The sequence below is a fragment of the Tursiops truncatus genome, chromosome 12 (assembly GCF_011762595.2).
Source record: "Tursiops truncatus isolate mTurTru1 chromosome 12, mTurTru1.mat.Y, whole genome shotgun sequence".
NCBI lineage: Eukaryota > Metazoa > Chordata > Mammalia > Artiodactyla > Delphinidae > Tursiops > Tursiops truncatus.
In genome coordinates, this window is record NC_047045.1 from 51,535,433 (window position 1) to 51,558,408 (window position 22,976).

Consider the following 22,976-nt stretch of genomic DNA (forward strand, 5'->3'; position numbering starts at 1 on the left):
TTGATATGAACTTCACAGAAATCACCATAACGGCTCATGCACTGACAATCTTCATGCCTGTTGCTATGGCCAATCAGAAAGATCGCTAGACATATTCAAACTGCAAACCTGAAAAAAATCTATCAGATTGTCACTACCTGCCCCCACTCCATCTGAAGATGTCTCAAGTTGGATGCTTAGAAACTTTCTCAACTGCTTGCATTCAGAAACTGGGCTGATAGTCTACTCCAATCACTATTATTTTTCTTTTGTTTCTATATACTTGTCTCTTATTAAATATCTGATTGCTTTCACAATAGGCCTAACTTTAGAAGCCTCATGAAATGAGACACAACTGTCTCACTGAGATGACCTATTCTCAGGACCAAGAGAGTGGTTCAATGAGATAGAGCAATCTATCAACTCAAATTCTGAACTGTGAAACTTCTTGGGGAAGTTCCAAAGGAGGGAACCCTGGGGGTTCAGAACAGACCTCTCCAAGATGTGCCACTTTGGCACATGGATTATTTTGAGCTAGGGCAACAGAGATCCTACAGGTTCAAGAGAAACTACGTCTCCTCCCTTAACTACCTACAAGGACTTAAATTGGAGATTTTTCCCAGAAAATAAAGTTATTACCAGAACTTTATGTAAGTGGCCCCATCTGTATGGCAGGGCAAACACCTAAGTGACCAATATCTGCTCCTTTTAAAATTGTCCTGTGAATTACGCTCCTGCCCTCGAAAGCCTCGGGCCCCTAACTCATTTCTTAGTTCAGGATAGCAATGTATACCTCATTGTACCTTTCTGTCTCTGACCATCTCGTGTAGGGTTCCTATGTTTATGAAATAATTTGATTTTCTCCTGTTAAGCTCTCTCATGTCAATTCAATTCTTACAGCAGCTAGAAGAACCTAGGAGGGTAAAGGAAAGTTTCCTTCCTCCCCAACAACAGCAAAATTCTCCTTAACTCATGCAGAGGTGTTTTTTCTGGTCCTTCTGACCTGAATCCATTGTTGAATTTTCGGAAAGAAACGAATGGCATTGTGACTCCAAAACTGTGAACATAATTCACTGCCTGTGATAACGCACGGTTATCTGTGCCCTGTGGTTCTCTTAGAAACCGTATTGTATAATCAATTAGTAGCTACTATGAATAATTTAAGTGGAACAAAGAACACATTATTTTCTTCTTCAGATGATGGAATTTAAAAACTCATGCTCATCAAGAACATAGATTCATCTTGTGTGTAAGTAAATAGTTAATTGATATCTTCAAGTTTGGTCTCTTAAAAAAGCAAAATATGTGTAGAGTATGAATTTCTTAAACCATCACAGCTGAAAAAATGGGCAACAACCTGCTACCTAAAACTGAGTTAATGGTATATAGAGATAGGGACTTGTCAATGTTGATACGTTCACTTTATGTGGGATGCTCGCCCAGATGGGCTGTGGTGAAATAAATGAATTAGAGAATAAAGCTATAATAGCACTTTGTTGTGCATCTATTAGATGCTTTATCAACAACTTTGTAAGTTTATTACTGTAATCCCAATGTATGAACGCTGAAGATCAGATGGAGTTCAATGATTTGCTGAAGGTCCAATGCTAGAAAGGGACGGGGTCAAGAATTATATCTGTATTTGTGTCCAAAGCCCTCTCTTTTCACTATATTAAACTACCTTCCTCAATGCTTCCATCTAATTTTATTATGATACTATACACATACGTTAATATTAATCATTTCTACCAAATGAGTAATTTTATTTTTCAGTGTTTTTCTCCTCATTTCAGTTTCTAACCCAATAAGAAAGTTAAAAAAGAAGGATAAGAAAGTAAAAAAAGAAGTAGAGGAAGAGGAGGAAATTAACTTGAATGAGTTACTAAAATTAAGTTTTCCTGAGAGCCAAAGTTCTCACGATCTTCTAATTTTCCAGGACCTAGATGTGTCATATATATATTTTAGATATAACATGCCCTTTTGCCATTATATGCATGAATTATAATTGTACATTTTAGAACGATTTCCATAAAAATAGTTAAGAAAACAAAATATAGTTTGCTTTAAACAATCAGCTTCAATTATTCTAATGTAAATTAGTTCCTACCTTAACAATACCATCTTCCTAGAAATGTTTCCCCAAACATGAACATAGACTATCAGTTTTTAAATCTGAAAAAGGCAGAGTACAAGCAATCAAATTAATTCTTAATTAAGATGTTAGTAAAGAATCCCCTGTTACACTCTAGGCACCACGTAAAGACAGGAGAGATGATAGATAAATTCCTTTAAGTAAAAATACTTCCCCACTGTGTTGACTATTAACACCAGGGTTGACTATCTCCATCAATAGTAGTTCTCTGGAGTGGTTAACCCAAGATCATATGCAAGTGAGAAAATCAAAAAAGATTAAATATTTGAAATATGATGGATTTTAATACGAATTGTGTTCACTACCAAAAAAAGAATGCTTTCATTGTCACATGTCTTTTATTCTAAGTTTACCAAGAATAAAATAAGATGATTCACCTCTTCACTCTAAGATATTATTAAAGATATTAGCATTTTTTGTATATAGAGATATTAGCACGTTTTGCTTTCAACCGACTTTATTTGCAACAGGCCATGCAGTCATAGCAAGTAATATTAAAGGCCCTAATGCCAGTTATTACTTCTGGTTTTCATTGGTTTTATTCTAGATCTGCACATGCATTATGCAACGTTTTTTAAAAATGAGCATAACAGTTTAGTACATAAAAAACAGACAACCTTAGAAACAGACTATTAAAAGAGACAAATAAAAGGACTGTTTGAATACCTGGTTTTAAATCCCCATGGGCAAATATGTCAATCATATATCGACAGAATGCATACTGATCTGACAAAAGTAGAAAGAAAAAAAAGCAGTGAAAAAAATGTCATTGACACCTTTCCTTTTTCCTAGGGAAAGATGTTAAGAAAACAAACAAAGTAGCATAATTCTATTTTAATTACTACAATATTTTCTGTGAAGGAATAATTTGCACATATATGAACACACGGGAAAAATAATAAATTTAAGTTTCCATTTATTCCATACAAAAAGAATAACCTTAAAAATTGAAACAGACTAGTTCAGAGTCATATTATAGTGTTTTTAAAAATCAAAACCTTTTTCATCAAATTTATTATTAGTCATCATATTTAAGCAATTTTTCTCATTGTCTGTATATATACTTCCAGTAATGAAACAGAAGTTTCACAAGAGGAAATTGTTTCCAACTTGGAATGTTTTACCAAATATTCACTCCCAACCCTTCACCTCATTGTCTAAATGAAGCCACAGAATATTTCTTGAAAAGGCAAGCAGGAGGGCTAACCCCTTTGCAACCTGTCAGGGGTCTTCTACGTGGAGATTCTCTTCAATTAGAAGAGGAAATCCAGAAGAACAGACTTACAGCACTAAATAACATGATTCTTAAGGTAATTGATTGGGTAATCTTTATTAGAAGATCATCTTATGATCTTGATTAGTATATGGTCCATGGAAAAAGTAAAAAAAAAAAAAAGAGAGAAACAGCATAGGATTTGAGCTTTTGAGGCAGACTTTGTCAAAAATTATTTCAGGAGTTCGTTTTTTCATTTCCTTCTAAATTAAAGACATTGTACTGAACTTTAAATTTTCATATAACTTTAGATTCTGCCGAGGCCATTCCAATCCAAATTTCAGTTGATGAATCATTCTATAAGCTTTACCGTATCTTCTTTAAAGCTTGCAGATTATTAAATGAATCTTGTTCAAAATGATTTACAGTTAAATGTTTCTAAATAGGCATCTTATTAATTCAATAAATCCGAAGGCAGCTTTAGGATCAAGAGAGTTTATTGAATTTATACAACATGACATACCCTTAAGTGCTTTAAATTATGTATATCAAACCTATGAAATAACAAAACCTGTTATTATATAAATACACACACAAGGATTTTTGTAAACCTCATTGTTTTTAGAGTATTTACAATATTTTTAGAGTAATCCATTTTATTATGAGACTCCGCCTTTGAAAAAAATGTACTTATTGCAGAAGGTGTAAAAATATAATTCTTTTCATTAGTACCTAAATGAGTAGGCCAAAACTCATTAATTTCAAAAATTTGCATGGATTTTGATTGTTGAATTGGGTCTCACTTCCCCACGTGTGAGGTGGGGAGTGGGAGGGAGTTAGCTCTCAGATCAGCCCAAGAATTTATTTGCTCCTCAGTGTACTGGCAGTTATAACAGGGGTTTCTGATCCCAGGACCTGGGAATCCTATGATACAGGAGAGAAGATGAAGGTAGAGAGTATTTTCTCTTTTCTGGGCATAAACCTTTTCCTTAGCAAAATTGTAGAATGAGCCATTTGACTCTAAGATGAAAAACTGTATTTCCCTTAAATGGCAAACTTGAGGTTGGGCAAGGAGGACTTCCTAAAATCAGCAGGCTTTCTCCTTTGTTTCAGTAGTTAATGTGACTGATCATTTTAGATGTGCCCTTCCTACAACTCTAGAAGTAGTTCTCAAAGGGCAATTTAAATATCAAAAAGATGAGGAATTTGTTAAAATGCAGATTTTTTGGCCTAGTCATGCAAAAAAAAACCTTACAATTCGATGGGTCTGGACCCTAGGAATATGCATTTTTGACCAACTCCCCAGAGGAATCAGATTAGACCACACTTTCAGAATCATTGATCTAAAATTGCTCAAAATTTCTTTTCTCACAACGTTTCTAGTGGTATCATAGCCCTCAGCAACAGCAATGGAGAAAGTATGTACCTTAGAAGTTTAGAATGCAGGGACTTCTTGAAATTTGAAGGGTTTGGACTATCCCCCAAAATGAAATATTGTGCTCTGCCCCACGCTGTGATAGAATGTTTATATACATAACATGTGGAATAGTTTATTGAATTAATTAAAATCTTCATGCTTCAGAGATTCTTCTTTAACTGAATGCTAAGAGTGTAATGATGCTATTACCAAATTATTACCAAAGTAAAATGCTTATATTTCTTGTACCAATATTTTCTGGATCCAAAGTCATTTGTTTAATTAATGCACCAGTAGTCCTACAAGTTTCCAATTTAAAAAAGAAAATCTCTTAAGAACTCAAAGAAGGTTAATATTTTTAATCTAGAAAATTGAGTTACACCACGTAGGAGGTTTCTTTTATATTTAAATAATGCTGTGAAGTTGCATTCTAATGGCACCAACATATCAATAGGAAGATAGAGAGTATTTTTACAAAATTTAAAGTTAAGAATTTTCTTTTTTGGCTGCACCACAGGCATGCAGGATCTTAATTCTCCCACCAGGGATAGTACCCGTGCCTCTTGCACTGGACCACCAGGGAATTCCCAAAGTTAAGAATTTTTAAATATTTTAAATTAGGATGTCCATTTCCACCTGTCTTGTGTGTTGACCTTAACAATGTGTAAGAACTCTAGGCAGGTATGTGTTGGGCAGTCCCCAGTGTGTCTGCTTCATCTGTCTAAGGATAAAGCAAAACCAAGTCTTCCTGATTCTGGAAAGTTCATTTTAAAGAAATGCTTCTTTAAATCCAACTCAAATATTCAAACAGGACATTTTTTTCCTAAAGAAAATCTGAACTGTTCTATCATTCTTTCATTGTTATGTGACAATAATTCACATAAGGTAATTTCATATCTCGTCACCACTTCTTATTACTTTTTTCCCCTAATGAACATCTTTCTAGGAATACCACATGCTGTCCATCTCTCCCCTTCCTGATCCTCAGGGACCAGTGATGGATGTCATTCAGCTGCTGCCTTATTGGTATTCCCTGTGGAGTAGCAGCTGAGAGAAAATGCATTCAGGGTGTAGAATGTTAACAGAAAATAAATTTTAAAAAACCTCTAATGAGAATGGGGCATATGTGGTCTGGTGCTCTATGGCAGATTCACATTAGCTACAATTTCTCTGCTTGCCACAAACAGTTTTTAAAAAAAATAAGAAGGAAGAAAAGAAAGAATGAGCATAGCAGTGGGGAGGTTTGATTTTTTTCCTTCCCCACAAATTTGCCAGAGACCATCAGAAAATCAGAGAGCAATGCTTGATCGTGCTGACCCTTCTTACCCTAATTTAAACAGATTAAGAATGGTCCATAAAAACCAGATTAGGTAATATATTAGAGTGTGTTTAAGTTTACAGTAGGCACGTACAAATATATGAATCTTATTCCTGATGCTTTAGTAGAAATAGTGTTTATATATACAATGTTAAAAATAACCATATATGAATGTATATGCATGTATACTATATAATAAAATAATTGCCAATAAGTGTATTGCTGCATGTAAAAATCTGTGTCCAGTGAATAAAAGACCTATAGAAGCAATTTATTTAAGAAGAACTATTAGAAATCTATAGGAAAAGAATGTCAAATTCTTTAGGTCTAACTTAAGCTAAGCAAATAAATAATCCCTTGCCTAAAGGAGAACCAACTCAACAATTTTACTAAATCATCAATACAAGAGTCTCAAAATCAAAGTCACCTCACAAGTAGATTATTTAGAAAGCACTATGTCTTTATCATGTTTGAGTTAAAACTATAATGCAATTAGGTTTTTTTATAAACAAATGCTGTTAAATCATAGCTTAAATTTTTTAAAATGACATATTTATGTGTCTGATCAGCTATTTGAGGTAACATTTTCATTATTTACCTAATAATACATTTATCTAATTGATGGTAGATCTCAATAGAGAGCCTTAATTTAGCAAATGCATTTGTTTAGCTGATAAAATCACATTTGTGCTTTTATTTAACTCTAAGTGATATCTGAATGTCTTTTAATAGATAAATAGCTCTTGATATGAAAATGAAAACAGTAGATTGAAAATGGAAAGGTAATATAATGCTATCTTCAATACTGATTACTGATAGGAATAAAATATAGTATATGTGACCCAGACATATTATTTGGAAATACTTTAGTGATGTGTCTTCATCAATAAAATATGGCCCCCAAATAACTAAGATACTAAAAATGAACATCCAAAAGTGTACTCATATTCCTAGTTGCTAGACAAGTATTTTGGTACTCCCATATATAACTGGAATGAATTTTTACGTACTGTATTTATGGACAAAAAATAAAATATGCTTGGTACGTTTAATCTGGTTTCATGTGATTATTTTCTTTTTTGTGTGATTATTTTCTTTCTTAAAAGGCAATCTAAAATGCAAAGTATTTTAGGATCTTGATAATAATTTTAAATAAGCATATAAGTGAATCAGAAGATTAATTTTCCTGTCTTCTATCACAATAAAATAGTCCATTCAAAATATTTTCTCTTTATTTACTATATTTTTCCTACCCAAATTATTGCATAAATAACATACAGCTTTGTTAGAGATGATAATTAATATTTTTAATTGATTCAAGGCAATATAATCATCTTTAAAATTGAAGAAAGGTTTTTGGGCTCCAAAGATTTAATCACTCATATGCTTTAAATATCAGTATTACTTTAAAATAAAAGAAAATTAGTTAAATTAAAATTTTTGTGGATTACTACAAAAAAAATCTCTTCCTTTCTTCTTTCCTTCCTTCTTTTCCTTTTTAAAATAATTTTCAAAAAATACACCTTTTCCCTCATATAAATAAATGTTTCCAAATATTACTTGTGAATTCAGGGGAAAAAGTGATTCAAAGATAATATACAAGAGTGAATTGCAAAGACAAATGCCATATAATTTCACCTGTATGTAGAATCTTAAACAAAAAGAGTATAGATTGCAAATTTCATATCTTGTTTGTACCTTATAGTGGGGAAAATTATCAGTTTCACTGTCCAAATAGCTTACTCAGTAACAATATTTTTAATTTCTTTAATGCAAATCTTATGGAAACAATTCCTTAATTTTAGCCCTCAAATAAAATTATTAAAACTCTCAGAATAAGGACAAATTTTATTTTGCAACACCCCTAAAAAACATTTATAGGAATAGTCTATACAGAGCAAATCCCACATTCTGTGTGGGGAAGCTCAGGACTGTAGCAACTTGGAACCAGGAGTGGATTTAGGGAAGGAAAGATTCAACAAGGGCCAGAGATGTGTGACAATACAGCCCTCAGCTGACCTCTTAAAACTCCACCCTTTTATGCTTACAAGTACCTTTCTTTAAAGAATATCAGGTTTACATTCCACCTCCATGTAAATGCTCTATTTCTATGAAGTACGGATGTTAAGTTTTACATCACTCTTATTGAAAAGCAGCACAATATGTAAGATACAGAGCTTTCTATGGTGATAAATTTAGTCACTGGACAAACTGGATTTAATAATTCAATGTATATTCTAAATTATATGCTCTTGCAGAGCTACAGGAATGTGTGGATACTTTTTATGATACTTATTCTATATGATTTGAACATACACCCCTTAATAAACTCCTTGAGAATTGTCAGTTTCCTGCATTGCTGTTCTTCAAAGAGTACACAAAGGACAGAGTATGTGTCCTTTAAATAACTTCAGATACTAACTCAAATCCTCTTTTAAAAATGTTTCAAAATGCATCTTTAGATATGTGAACACAGTTTAGTATTTCTATAAACAAATTTTAATTCCCAAATTATTGTATTTCCTTTCAGGTATATTCACTTATACAAGTCTTTTACTCCCACGTGAAGTCTGATCTTGGTCTTTTTTCAGTTTTTAATTTCACTGCATCTGTTTCTTGCCCAATACTCTCCTAGAACCTCTGGCCACCTCCTCTGAATGTTTACCTTTCTGTTCATGCTTGGACACCACTGCAGCATCTTTCTTGTCCTTCTCTTTGGGCTTAGGTGATGTTTTCTGTGCTTCTTTTACTTTTGCAGCTGTTTGCTTCACCTTCTCCTGTTTTGCACCTTTCACTTCCTTTTTAATCTTTTCTTCAGTCTTTTCTCTAGTCTTAGCTTTCTTCTCTTCTGTATGAGTTAAAGAAAAGTTGAATTATATATATATATATATATATATATATATATATATATATATATATTTAACCAATGCATTTCATCTTTCATTGGTTGTTAAGAACACTTTTAAAAGAAAGAGAACAGAAAAACAAAACAATTGTGTCACTGACATAAATACTTGTGACTATCATTTGATTTTTATATAGTTTATGAAGTGGCATGTTAGATTACTAAAAAAATGTAACTAACTTGAAAGTTGGACTCTTTCTTAATTTGTACATGAAAACATTACTTTTTAGGTAGTCAGGAACTAAGTATATCAACAAGGAAGCATTTGGATTCTGGAGGGAAGTATATATATAGACATGTTCAGTGAAAAGCCATGTCCATACCAAAGAGCCCAATAAGAGACCTTTTAAAACGATATGATCATTTTTGTCCACAACTGAAATATCTTAAAAGTCATTCAAGAAACTGAATTGTCAACACAATATTTTTTAAAGGTAACTATTATGAAGGTAAATGTAAAATTATTTGCACTGGTAATGACTAATAGAAACAAAACAATAAAATCCATTAAGGGATAACTCAGACATTCAGTCTCTAATGATGTGACTTTAAAGCGATGGAAAGAGAGCAAAATTAAGATGTTGGCTCCTGCTTATCTTAATTGAAAAATAATAATTCAGGTGACTTTTAAAGCCCTTAAATATATCCTAGAAAACAGAAAGTGCTATAAATTAGCATATATGTGAATATATATGAATTATGATACATATACATATATTCTATACATTCATTTTTTATTCTGATATTATTACATGTATTGGGGGGAAGGGAACTGGGAATATGAACTAATCAGTCTGCGAATCTTTCAATTATTTTAAAAAAGCAATAATAATATAGTACACATTGGTGGAAAGTGTTTGTAATAGAAGTTGCATATTGGACATTATTTATTCTATGGGATCACACATAATCACTAGACTTCATAGTAAGTCTACTATAGTGTTGGACCCTCTAATGTCATTTGCCCATGTAATGGGTAGCCTTTATTGTGACTCATGTTGAAGAATCTGATGAAAATATTATAATCAAGTCTCTTGACTTTAGTACACTAAGCTAGGATTTGAGACTAAGAAAAGATAATATTATGAAGTCCTGCAAAGAGAAGAATGAAAATGCTAATGCTTGATGCTTGTGAAACCACAATATCACCTGTGGTGCTGCATTTAACTGAATGGACTCACACCTCCCAAAGCACTGTTAAACTTCACAGGGAAATCTTGATGCTGTGTTAGGGGTAGGGGATATTTCTATCAAAATAAATTGGGAAACACTTAAGCTAAACTGGTTTCTTTACTATGGAATTTCTCAAAGCTAAAGTGCATTAAGAATCTTCAAGGAGGGAGATTATGCTACACACTGTTTCCCAAAGTTACTGACCATAAAACTCTCATAGAAGCATCACCCAATTACTCCACAAACTTCCAACATCTTTGTGGCTTCTGTGACTACAGTCAACTGGGGATTTTCTTCTACTCCCTTTAAACCTTTTCTAAGTTTCCTTTACTGCTTTCTGCTCCTTCCTACAGCAGACACATACATTTCTATGACTGAAACCATCAGCTCTGTGCAAATGACTTTAAATCAACATCATTCCAGGACCCCACACCAAAATATTTATTCATTTCTGCTTGGAGAGAAAGTTCCTCTGAGATGGCCAACAGCACCTCAGAGTCATACAATCCACATATGTTCACCTAACAAACCCCTCCAGAGAGCCTAGCATGACCTAGGCTCAGAGCCTGCTGCCAGTGGTCTGAAGATTGGCGGGACAATGTTCCTATCGGAGGAGAGCTGACTAAAAGCCTGTGATACCCAATTAAAAAAATATGAAAACAAAACAAAACCACAAAACCCTCTGATATCTGGCTTCATCGTTTCTCCTCTCATAGCATCTTTCCAAAAGTTTCTTCCTCCAGTAGGCTACTTTCTTTCTTAAAAAATATCTCATGTATTTTCCACATGTCAAATATTACCAAGCTATACTGTCTATGTTTTTCATATTTTACACACATATAAAATCCCTTTGTGCTCAATTCATATGCAGCAAATGACTCTGCCATTGGAATTAATCATTTCTTCACCCGAGATTAAATTTGTCTCAACTTTTTTTTAGGTACACGTTATTCCCTACTATTTATCTTGTATTACAGATGGCTGTTCACATATCTGTCTTCCCTACCATACTGAGAGCAACTTGAGGATAGGAACTATATTATTCATTTTTGTAGCAACATAATGTCTAACTAACACAGTGCTTTTTTCAGAGAAAACAAAGAATAAATGTTTATGAATGAACAATTTTGTTCATGTTTATGAATGAACAATCAAGAAGAGAAAACAGTAATTGTTTCACTATGTTCAGATCATGTGTACAACATACTGACATATAGATTACATATGTAAATATGTGTTTAGAAATGGGCTTGAAACAACCTGGAAAATTTGCCAACTGTTTTTTTGCTTATACTTTTTATATGTGAAATTATTATTTTGGTTACCCTAAATGGCACCTAGCTACTTCTTGTAGGTAGCAGTTGATTTAACCTTAGCTTTGTACTATGAAATTAAAGATATGTGAAATTAAGATCTACTTTTAGTGCCATTATAATTTATAAATGAGTAAAGGTAATTTTCTTAAACACAAGACTACATCTAAAACAAATTCTTTTTTTAAAAAACAAATTCATTTTTATCAGTGCGTTTAAGTATAAAAATAACAAATTTTTCTCTATCTATTTTAGACATTTTTAGTGATCTTCATCTTTGAAACAGATAATGTTGCCTCACATTTAAACAAAAATGGGTGAGAACTCAACAATGATGTGGATATAATGTGGAAAATACCATAAAATTAAAGCAACACCCAACTTATATTTATTTTTATCAAACTGGGTAGGTGTTCTTAAATTTTGTACCAAATACTTTTCCTGATTTTTCTCAAAAAGAATTTAAGTGACATCTGCACTTAGGAGTTCATTTAGGAACAAAAAAGCAAAAAGAATTGTCATGTTCAAATCACCCAGCTCAGTTTAGGAAGACACTTAATTTAAGACTTTTATCAAATGGAAAACAAATGGTCTAACCAAAAGAATGACATCAGCATATTTGATCCAACTTTGGAATTAGTAATAACTGTTAGCATCTGAACCAGAATCAAAATGTCTTAAAGTAGGGAAACCGCATTACCCAATAAACATACTAACATACTATACATTTTGGGAGTTAGGAAATAACCCATTTCAACTCTCATTCATTAAGGAACTACCAGTTGCTTAACTTTCTCTCTCTCACTCTCTCTCTCTCCCTCTCTCACTTATATTCTTATTAAAGTATTTGTGATTTTCAGCAGGCCGGGATGACTCATGATGGCCCTTAACGATTCCCACCTTCTGGTATGCATACCCTTGTATAATCCTCTCCCCTTGAATATGGCCTGGCTTATGAATTTGCTGCTAACCCACAGTATGTGGCTTCCATGATTACTTTACATAAGATTGTTATTTCTGTCTTGCTAGCTAATTTGCTCTCTTGCTAGCTGATTCGCTCTTGCTGGGTTTGATGAAGCCAGCAATATTGGTGAGACTCATGTGGCAAGAAATGAGGATGGTCTCCTGCCAAAAGCCAGGAAGAACTGAGACTCTCATGCAACAGGCCTTGAGGTGAATCTTGCCAACAGTCATTTAAATGAACTTGGAAATAGTTCTTCCCCAGCTGAGACTTCAGATGGGACTGCAGCCCTGTCTAACACATTGATCTCAGTTTTGTGAGACATTGTAAAGCAGAAGACTGAGTTGAGCCATGTCCAGATTCTTGGCCCACAGAAACTGTGAGATAATATATGTGTGTTGATTTCAGCCACTAAATTTGTGGTAATTTTTTACACATAAAGAAATAATTAATACAGTATTAAGTAAATATTTGTTAAAGGAATAATGGATGCTTGAAGGACTTTATTTAATTATCTTTGGAAAGAATACTTGATTTATACTCACTTGGGGTTTTGTCTTAGTTCAATTACATACTAGCTTTATAATCTGGACAAATTGTTTTCTCTCCCCAGAAGTAAATTTGTTCATCTGTTAAGTTAGGTAATTAATTGGGATAATCTCTAACATCCCTACTAGCTTTAAGTTTCAATTCATCCATCTTAACTTCAATAAAATGATGTTTGGTTACCTCACGGAAACATTTAGTAAAAAATATATCTGCCTCAAATATCTAATTATTTTACATTGTGTAGATAAACACATTACATTTTGAAAATACATTCCAATTTTTATCTACATGCTTAGACCCTTGAAAATATACTAGATTTCTAAAATATACTGATCACATAAAACCTATATTTTAAAATACGAGGAGGGAGCAGGAGATAAAATGGCCAAGTAGGAGGACACAGAGCTCACCTGCCCCCATGAACACAACAAAAGTACATCTACATGTGGAGCAATTCTCACTGAAAACAAACTGGAGACTGGCAGAAAGACTTTTTTACAACCAGGCCTCTAAGAAAGATACACACAAAATCAGGTAGGAAGAGAAGCAATTAGGTTGTGACCTGTACCTCTAGAAGGGGACACAGAAGAGGAGAAGGATTAACTAGGCTTGCAGATTACCCCCTGGGGAGCGAGCAGTTCGAAACACATATCAGTCACCGCAGTCCTCGGGTCCGACACCAGGAGTACCAGTCCCCTTAGCTGGTTTGAAAACCAGAGGGACTGACAGCAGGGCTGTAAGAAACCTAGACTCTGCTCTGGAAGAGTACACACATGCTCACTTACTCCTGAAACAAAGCAGAGGAAGCAAACTGAACTGTCTGAGATTCTAGCTGGTTTCCAGCGACTACCCCAGCTCATGCCCCAGCCTAAGCTGAGCACCCACCCACTCTAGCCAAGTTTGCTCTGTGGTGCAGTTCTACCCTAGGGCAAAGGCTGCCACAGCTGAGGAGAGTGCATGGTTATAAAGGATAGAGCCGGCTCATCTTAATTGGGTGACAGCAGTCATTCCTGGCACTTATGGAGGCAGCAGATGGGGAGTGGACCAGAATTCTGACTGGGGTGCTGGGGCCACCCCAGCCTGCACCCTGAATAATGCTGAGTTCACACTCCAGCCCCTCTTGCTGCAGCATTGCTCCGCTCTGTGCTGAAGGTGCCAATGCCCAGAGCAGGGAGAGCACACACTTAGAGGGAACAGAGCCAGCTTGGTCCCAAACATCAGGGCTTCTCCTCCAGCAACTTGGGACCTGATCCAGTCTCCAATAGGGCGGTGCTAGCCTCTGAACAGAGGAGAAGTCCAGGCTCACACCTGGCTCTGGCCCTAGACCCTCCATCTCCAGCTCCACATCCTACCACGGTGAGAGCTGCCTGCACAACATGGGGGAAGATGAGACTCATGCTCATGTCAGATTCAGCCCTCCCACCAAAGCCACTTGGCACATGCAGACTATAGGGGCACTCCGACATAAAGACACCCCTTCAAGACTGGGATAGGTTACTGTTTCACCTAATTTCATAGAGATAGTTCAGAAGAGAGAGGAATTTGTTTTAAATGAAGGAACAAGAAAAAAACTCTGAAAAAACATCAAATGAATCAGAGATAAATATTTACCAGATAAAGAGTTCAAAGCATTAGTAATAAGAATGCTAACTGAATTAGTGAAAAGAATAGATGAACACCATGATAATTTTAGCAAGGAACTAGAAAATATAAAAAAGAACCAATCAGAACTGAAGAATATAATAACTGAAATGAAAAACACAATAGAAGGAATTAACAGCTGACTAGGTGATACAGAAGAATGCATAAGAGATCTGGAAAATAAAATAATGGAAATCACCCAATCAGAACAGCAAAAAGAAAAACAATTTAAAAAAATGAGAACAGTTTAAGGGACCTCTGAGACAACATTGAACAACCCAGTGTTCACATCATAGGGGTCCCAGGAGAAGAGAGAAAGGGGTCGAAAATGTATTTGAGGACATTATGGCTGAAAACTTCCTGAACCTGAAGAAGGAAACAGATATCCAGGTACAGGAAGCACAGAGGGTCCCAAAGAAGATGAACATCCAAACATATCATAATTAAAATGGAAAATATTAAAGATAGAGAATTCTAAAAGAGCAAGAAAAAAACAGAGTCGTACAAGGGAATCCCTATAAGGCTATCAGATGATTTTTCTGCAGAAACTTTGCAGGCCGGAAGAGAATGACCTGATATATTTAAAGTGCTGAAAGTAAAAAACCTACAACCTAGGATATTCTATCCAGCAAGACTATCACTTACAACTGAAGGAAGATAAAGAACTTCTCAGAAAAGCAAAAACTAAAATAGTCCATCAAGACTAAATAGGCCCTAAAAGAAACACTGAAGGGTCTTCTCTAAGCAGAAAAGAAAAAGCTACAAGAAATAATAATCTATAGGAAAAGAAAAATCCCACTAGTAAAGGCAAATGTATAGTAAAGGCTGTGGATCAACCACTTAAATAAGCTAGTACAAAGATTAAAAGACAAAAAACTCATAAATTCATCTATAACTGCAATAAATGGTTAAGGTATAAGCATGAAAATGTAAAACATGACATTAAAAACACGAAATGTGGGGCACTCACAGATATAGAGAACAAGTTAGTAGTTTACCAGTTGGGAGAGTGAAGGGAAAAGGGGCAAGATAGGAGTAGGGGAGTAAGAGGTACAACCCATTACATGTAAAGTAAATAAGGTACATGGATACAATACAGGAATATAGCCAATATTTTATAATAATTTTAAATGGAATATAATCTATGAAAATTTTGAATCATTATGTTGTATACCTGAAACTAATATAACATTGTAAATCAACTATACTTCTATAAAAAACATTAAATTTTTTAATTAAAATTAAAACATAAAAATATTAAAAAGACAAATATTGTATGACATTTATATATGGAATCTAAAAAATAATACAAATGAACTTATTTATAAAACAGAAAACAGACTCAGTCATAGAAAACAAACTTATAGTTACTAAAGGGCAAGTTGGGGAGGGATAAATTAGGAGTATGGATTTAATAGATATACTTTTCTATATAAAAACTAGATAAACAAGGATTTACAGTATAGCACAGGGAACTATAGTCAATATCTTATAATAACCTATAATGGAAAAGAATCAGAAAAATATATTTATATATTTATGACTGAATTGCTTTGCTGTATATCTGAAACTAATACAATATTATAAATCAACTATACTTCAATAAAATATATATATAAATAAAATATGAGGAAGCAATTTGAATTTAGTAGATAAGACTGAACTATCAGAACCTGTATTTTTCTAACATCAAACGATTTGTAGACAAACTTAGAATAAAAACTAGTTGATGTAATCTTCCAAAGTTTATAACATTACATTGATATTCTAACTGATTTTTTCTTTGGTGTATTATCAAGACAGTTAAGGCCCTCAATGCTTAAAATATTGATCAGGTTGATGCATTATCCTTCTTGGAAAAAGAAATCCTTAATTTTAGTGTTCTAAAATTAAATTCAAGGTGTAATACTGATCCAAACTGTAAACCAGATATGTTGCACTGGTTTCCTCTTGTTATAGTAACTACCACAAATTTAGCTGCTTAACCCAGCAACCATTTAATATCTTCTGGTTTCCACGGTTCAAAAGTCTTGCCATAATGTGGCTCAAATAGGTTTTCTGCTTAGGGTCCACAGTGCTAAAATCAAGTTGTCAGCTGGGCTGCATTTCTTACTGGATACTCTGGGGAAGAGTTGGCTTCCACACTTACTCAACATGTTGGCAGAATTCATTCCCTTCTCACACTTTCCATGTACCTCCCTCAATTTCCAAGCCAGTAGTGAGGGCCCAAGTCCTTCTGACACTTCAAATCTTTCTCTTCTGCCCCATCTCTATGTTTTTAAAGGTTCGCGAGATTACACTGAGCCCTGGATAATTCAGGATAATCCCCGTATTTTAGTTCCACCTTAACTACTTCTGCAAACTCCTTTTACCATGTAATGTAACCTAGCTCAGGGGATGCCACCAAGGGATGAAGGTAATGGGGACCAAAATTCTGCCCCCCACATATGGGAAAGCTCTTCATTTTCTTCTCACATTTGGAGATGCTCTATTATTTTAAGTATTCAGTTTTATTATTCTTTTAGATATTAAATTTTAAGTGTAAGGCCAAATTAAATTTTATGTAAAGGAAATGGTGAATGCGTACCATCATCCAGCTACCTGCTACTCAAAATGTAATCTTTTAAAGTAAAAAGTATAATTTACCTTTTGCCACTGTCTTTGTTTCTGGTTTTTCTTTTTTCTCAATTTTTTCCTTGTGAATTGCTTTAACAGAAAATTTTATATTAGTATACACTCTTAATAGATTTCAAGCATTTTCTTTACTTCAGTATTATAGCCACCAAAATCATAAGCTAGTTTGAAGATTGATGACATTAATGGGCCCAATTCAGGAATAAAATATTATTAATTTAATAAAAACTGTATAAAACTTAATTTAAAAGACTTGGCATTAAGACTTAGAAAGCATTTTGAAAGCTAGTCTCACCCTCCTGTTTAAAGTTATCATTCTAAGTAGAATTTTAGAATAACAGCTTTCAGGAAAGACAAACAGAGAGAGTAATTTTATAAGAATTTGTTGAAAGATACATCATTTTATCAGTTGGAAGCACTGTCTTTACAATTAAAAGAAATAACTATCAGGACTACAGCTTTGATTAAGAACACTGTGTCTCAACAAGGACACAATTGACTTTTAGGGAACAATTTCTCAGTATGAGGGATTGTCTTATGCACTGAAAAAATGCTTAGCTTCCCTGGTCCCCACTTACCAAATGCCCGTCATTCCAATGACATTTTAACAACCAAAATGTTTCCAAATACTTCCTAAGGGAAGCACCTATGGTTGAGAACCACTAATGGGTTATAAGGTAACCATCAAAGATTACTGATTGAGTGCAACTTCTTAACTGAATGGTACTTCACATGATACCTGAAACATTATACCTTCTAGTTGTTTATGTAATAGATTAATAACAATAATCGATAATTGTTTATAAAACAATATAAATTTATTTTATCAACTTCTATTTTACTTATATAGACTAGTAAAATCTTGTGTCTCTTAATGGTTTAAGTAAAGGAGTTCTGAGAAGTACAACAGTATGAGCAGGTTATCCTCATATTTCAAATGTATTAAACTGCGCGGTTTAGTAGTTTCCCAAATCACCATACATATTTCAACATTTACATAGTATTTATTAGAGAATAATAATGAGAGTTAAAGAAATTATGGAAAATTAAATGATAAGAGATTTTAATTAAAATAGTTGGGTTAAGGAAAGAGCCAAATTATTAGAGTGAAAAATTGGAGCCCTAATTATTTTCATTTCTCTAACTATATAATACAAATACTAATGTCAATCAGTTTTACTTGTATTATAAAAGGAAAATGATGTGCTTAAAATATGTATTTAAATAATTATTCTTTTAAAATACAGTCTATGAATGGTTTCCCCAGAATTTTGGAAAGATGATGTAAGCCTCATAGAAAGCTTAGGGCACAATATCCAGTTGAAGTCCATGAGATCATGGCGGCTGCAGAGTTACCAAGACAGCAGTTTCCTTCCCCTCCAGGGTTTCAGCCTTTCCACCTCTCAGCCTGGCCCATAGTCATCTCCACTACCATTTGGGGTTATGAGTAACAGTTTGGACAATATTCGCTGAAGGAGGGCACAATTCACTCAAGGTCATTGGGCTACAGTATAACTTAGCTCATAAAAAGCAAACTCCTTTAATTGGTATACAGTAAATAAAAGGACACAAGTGTTTTGTTTCTGCTTTTGAATTTGGACAAATTTCCTTCAAATGTATAATTTAGGGGCAACAAATTCTCAATTATTTTTCAATGAAAAGTATTTAGCCATTGTAAAGATGGAAAGAAATCACAAGAAATATCAGATTATTTCATTTAGTCAGAGTACACAGAACCTGATGCTGATAATTCTATATAAGTCAATAGCAGGTAGGAAATGGACACCTGTTTCTAGAACAAAGAAGATGGCTGTATTGAAATTCATGGATATTATCACAAAATAAACATTAATAAAAGAACAACTATGTAATTCATATTTTCAAATGTGAGTTTAGAATAAGGAAGAATGAAGCATGTTTCAACTCATCTGATTCCTAAGCATTGTAAAACATTCTAGCTAAGTGGAATGTTTCACAAAATAAAATTTCTCAGTAGGTTATGTGTATTGTGGATACATAAATCAGCTGAAATTTAGCCTAAATATCCTAGATGTGATCCATTCTAAAACAAGAGCAATCAAATTAAGTTAGAACTTTATTTTACATCATATGTTAAAATAGATTTTTGATGAATTAAAGTTAAATGTGAAATATAAGCCTAATTTTTTAAACTTGAGGAATATTAGTAATTACTGAATTAATCCTTGGATGAAGACTCAAGAGCAGAAAATACCAAAAGAAAATATAAACATATCTAGCCCCATAAAAACTTAAGAACTTAAAACACATACATATATCACACATATGCACTCACACATGTTTATTCACACAGATAGAAACCCTTACATTAACTACAAAACTAACTATATAAGAAATATATTTGTAGGGCTTCCCTGGTGGCGCAGTGGTTGAGAGTCCGCCTGCTGATACAGGGGAAGTGGGTTCGTGCCCCGGTCTGGGAAGATCCCACATGCCGCGGAGCGGCTGGGCCCGTGAGCCATGGCTGCTGAGCCTGCGCGTCCGCAGCCTGTGCTCCACAACGAGAGAGGCCACAACAGTGAGAGGCCCACATACCGCAAAAAAAAAAAAAAAAAAAAAAGAAATATATTTGTAAACGTAACAGATCAGTGATGTACACCCAAATGACACATACATGTATCATCAGGAGAAATGGGCAGTGAGTGTGAAGAGTTATACAAGAAATATGTATCACTAAAAATCACATTCAGATCCCTCAATCTACAAATAACAAGCAATTAAAAGATATAGTGGAAGAAAATATCTCTATTTAAATACTATGCAGCTTTTTAAAAAGAATGAGGGAAATATCTATTTACTGATATGGAAAGATCTCTAGGGTACATTGTTATAAAGACAGAACATAGGACTAAATTTTGTGTAAAAATAGGGAGAGACAATAATGTATATTGTCTTCTAAATGCATAATGAATTTCTGAAAAGATGCACATAGAGCTCATAAAAGCGGTTTACTGTGTGTATGTGTCGGTAGATAAGGAATGGGATCAGAGTGTGTGGGCAAGGCAGGAGAAAGCTTTTTGCAAGGTACCTTTATGTGTTAAACAATGAGTGTGCATTGCTTATTCTAAACAAATAAAAACTAAAACAGTTTTAAGTCCAGTCTAATATATAATCACAGAATGCAAGTTAAGGTAATAAAGTACACTTCCTTACCTATCAAATAGGCAATTATTTTCTGAAATAATATCCTCATTGTTGGCTAAAGCAATCTCAGAATTGCCAGGGGAAAAACTGATACATTTCCAGAAAGTAAATTGGTAACAGTTTGAGAGTCTTAAGTATTTTATTTCCTTCAACCAAGAAATTGTTCTTTTCACATTCAATTCTAAGGAAAATTATCATAATACAATTTTTAAAAATTAATTCATGGTCATCTAAGTTTGGACACAAAGAAGAAATGGTCAAACGGTGACAGACCAATGAGTAAAAACCACAATAAGAACAACTCCATACCTTTCTTTTCAGGTTTTCCTTTTTCTTTGTCTTTCTCTTTGTGTGTAACTGGAAAGAAATACACAATATTTTTCATTTAAATAAAAAGAATAAAAGATAAGATGATTGAATGGCAGTGTTTGATGTCAAAAACTTATCTACTGCCTTTGGAAATCTTTCTTTAACTAGCATGAGGTTTTACACAGGTTTAAATGTTAAAATAATTATAGATATTTTAAATTTCTATTTTTATTTCATAACCAAGGACAAACTCATACCAAAACCAGGTCTGATTGCAAAGACTACCCCTCAACTTTTCCAAATCTTTAACTTCAATTTAATGAATTGGAAAAGTTTTAAAATGTATTATGCTATCTGCCAAAGAAGCCCAGCTCAATACTGGAGGAACACCAAAACTGTGAAGACAAAAATACAGAAAGAATCTTCTGAACCTGAGGCAAAGAACACTCAACCTAGATAGTATATGTTTATCTTCTACAGGAGATTTCCATGCAAGTAGGTTTTGAAAATATACTGGAATGAAACTGGAATGACACCAAACCCTTTCAAAGAAAACAAAATTTAATTCAATATGAGCTATGATTCAATTAATTAATATAGTAGGGCTCAAATTTAAGTTATAATCTTCCCCCATAATTCAGTCATAGCTCTTATCAATGGTACCTCCAATTATCCAAACTAGAAACTTGGGACTCATCCAGGATTCATCTTTTATTTTTCATTTTTGTCCACTTGCCAAGCTTTTGCAATCCTACCTATTAAATATTCCTTTTACCCATCTTCTTCTATCCAATATTACACTCCCTACTTATCATTTATTTACATGAAAATATAGAAAGAGCACCAGCTATGTGCTAAAGACTTCACTAGGCAAGACAGACTTCATCCCTATCATTATGATGTCAACAAGCTAATGGACGATGGATACTAAACAAATAATCCCACAGGTAGTTAATTGCAGTTAGAATAACTGCTGTGAAGAAAATATTCAGGGTAGCATATCAATGTATAAAATGAGACCCAATCTAGTCTGTGTGCTTGGGGAAGGTCTGCTGGTAGAAATGATATTTAAGGATGTGAAAGATGAGAAGAAATTAACCTAGTAGGGGAGTAGGAAGGAGAAAGGGGAAAGAGACCATTTCAAAAGTGGGACTATGATGTCCTTCTTGGGCATATTATTATTATAAATATTATTACACTAATATCCTGAATAGTGTCTTGAACACTTATATTTTGAGTTTTCTGAGTCTCAGAGTAGCCTTTCTAACATGAAAATCTGATCATACCATTGATCTGATACAAGTGTTAGTATCTCCCTCATTGCTTAGCATGGTAATCTGTCACATGGTAGGTGCTATATCAAATATAAAAATATTTCATTGTTTCAGTGATCTGACATTTGCTTATCAATCCAATCTTACCTACCAGGAATTTCCCCTTGAACTTTACATTCCAGTTATAACAAAATGTTTGGGAATCCATAAACATGCCACATGCCCTCCTAATGCCTTTGCATCTCTGCTTGTGCCTTCACTTAGATTTCCCACACCCACATTTCCTCTGTTCCATGTACCCTTTCAGTCCTGGCTCAAATGTCTCTTCCTCTGCAGAGGGTTGGTTGATATCTACTTATTCCATATGCCAACTGCACCATGTGCATAATTCTATCTTTTCCATTAAGTAATAATACAGCAATTGTTCATAAATCTGACTCCCAAGAAGGTGAACTCTCTTTAGGGGCTCTGCCATATTGTTTTATTTTTGTATCCTGGCTCATCACATGGTGTCTGACTCACAGTGGACTCTTAATAGATATTCTTGAACAAGGGAAATTCTAAAATATTATAAGAAGAGCTATTTTCATCTTCTAGTACAATTCTGTTTACTGATGATTTGTATGGATATAATACGCACTGCTTGCTTCCAATCATTTAAATATTTTACAATTTGTTAAAACTTCTTTAAACCCAGTGAGAAACAGAAGAGAAAAAAAAAATCGTAGATCATCTAGACATTATTTTTCCTTTCCGCATTCAACGGTTCTTCTGGGTTTTCTAAGTTTCTAAGTTCAATATAAAAATCTCACAAAATAGGAGCAGGACATCAGCACTCACACATGGCCACAGATAGCTTACTTCGGTTCCTTTGGATCACTATTAATTAAGCTGAAAAGCAAAAGAAAATCTTGGCAAAAACAAAGCCTCTTTTAAAGTTTCTCTAGGGGAAAGG

General features: G+C 33.9%; 1 protein-coding gene across 9 annotated transcripts in view; it reads right to left on the minus strand.

Moving 5' to 3' along the window:
• The window catches only part of TRDN (triadin), a 373,465-nt gene that overhangs the window by 246,262 nt on the left and 104,227 nt on the right, over nt 1-22,976 (minus strand). For 8 of the 9 annotated variants that reach the window (XM_073789557.1, XM_073789553.1, XM_073789555.1 and 5 more), the window contains exons 6-9: nt 20,748-20,795; nt 17,268-17,327; nt 8,745-8,927; nt 2,798-2,857 (exon numbers count right to left, since the gene is read on the minus strand). In XM_073789557.1, the coding sequence (XP_073645658.1) occupies nt 2,798-2,857; nt 8,745-8,927; nt 17,268-17,327; nt 20,748-20,795 (351 nt within the window). The remainder of the gene's footprint in view (nt 1-2,797; nt 2,858-8,744; nt 8,928-17,267; nt 17,328-20,747; nt 20,796-22,976) is intronic. The other variant, XM_073789556.1, reaches the window with a different exon arrangement.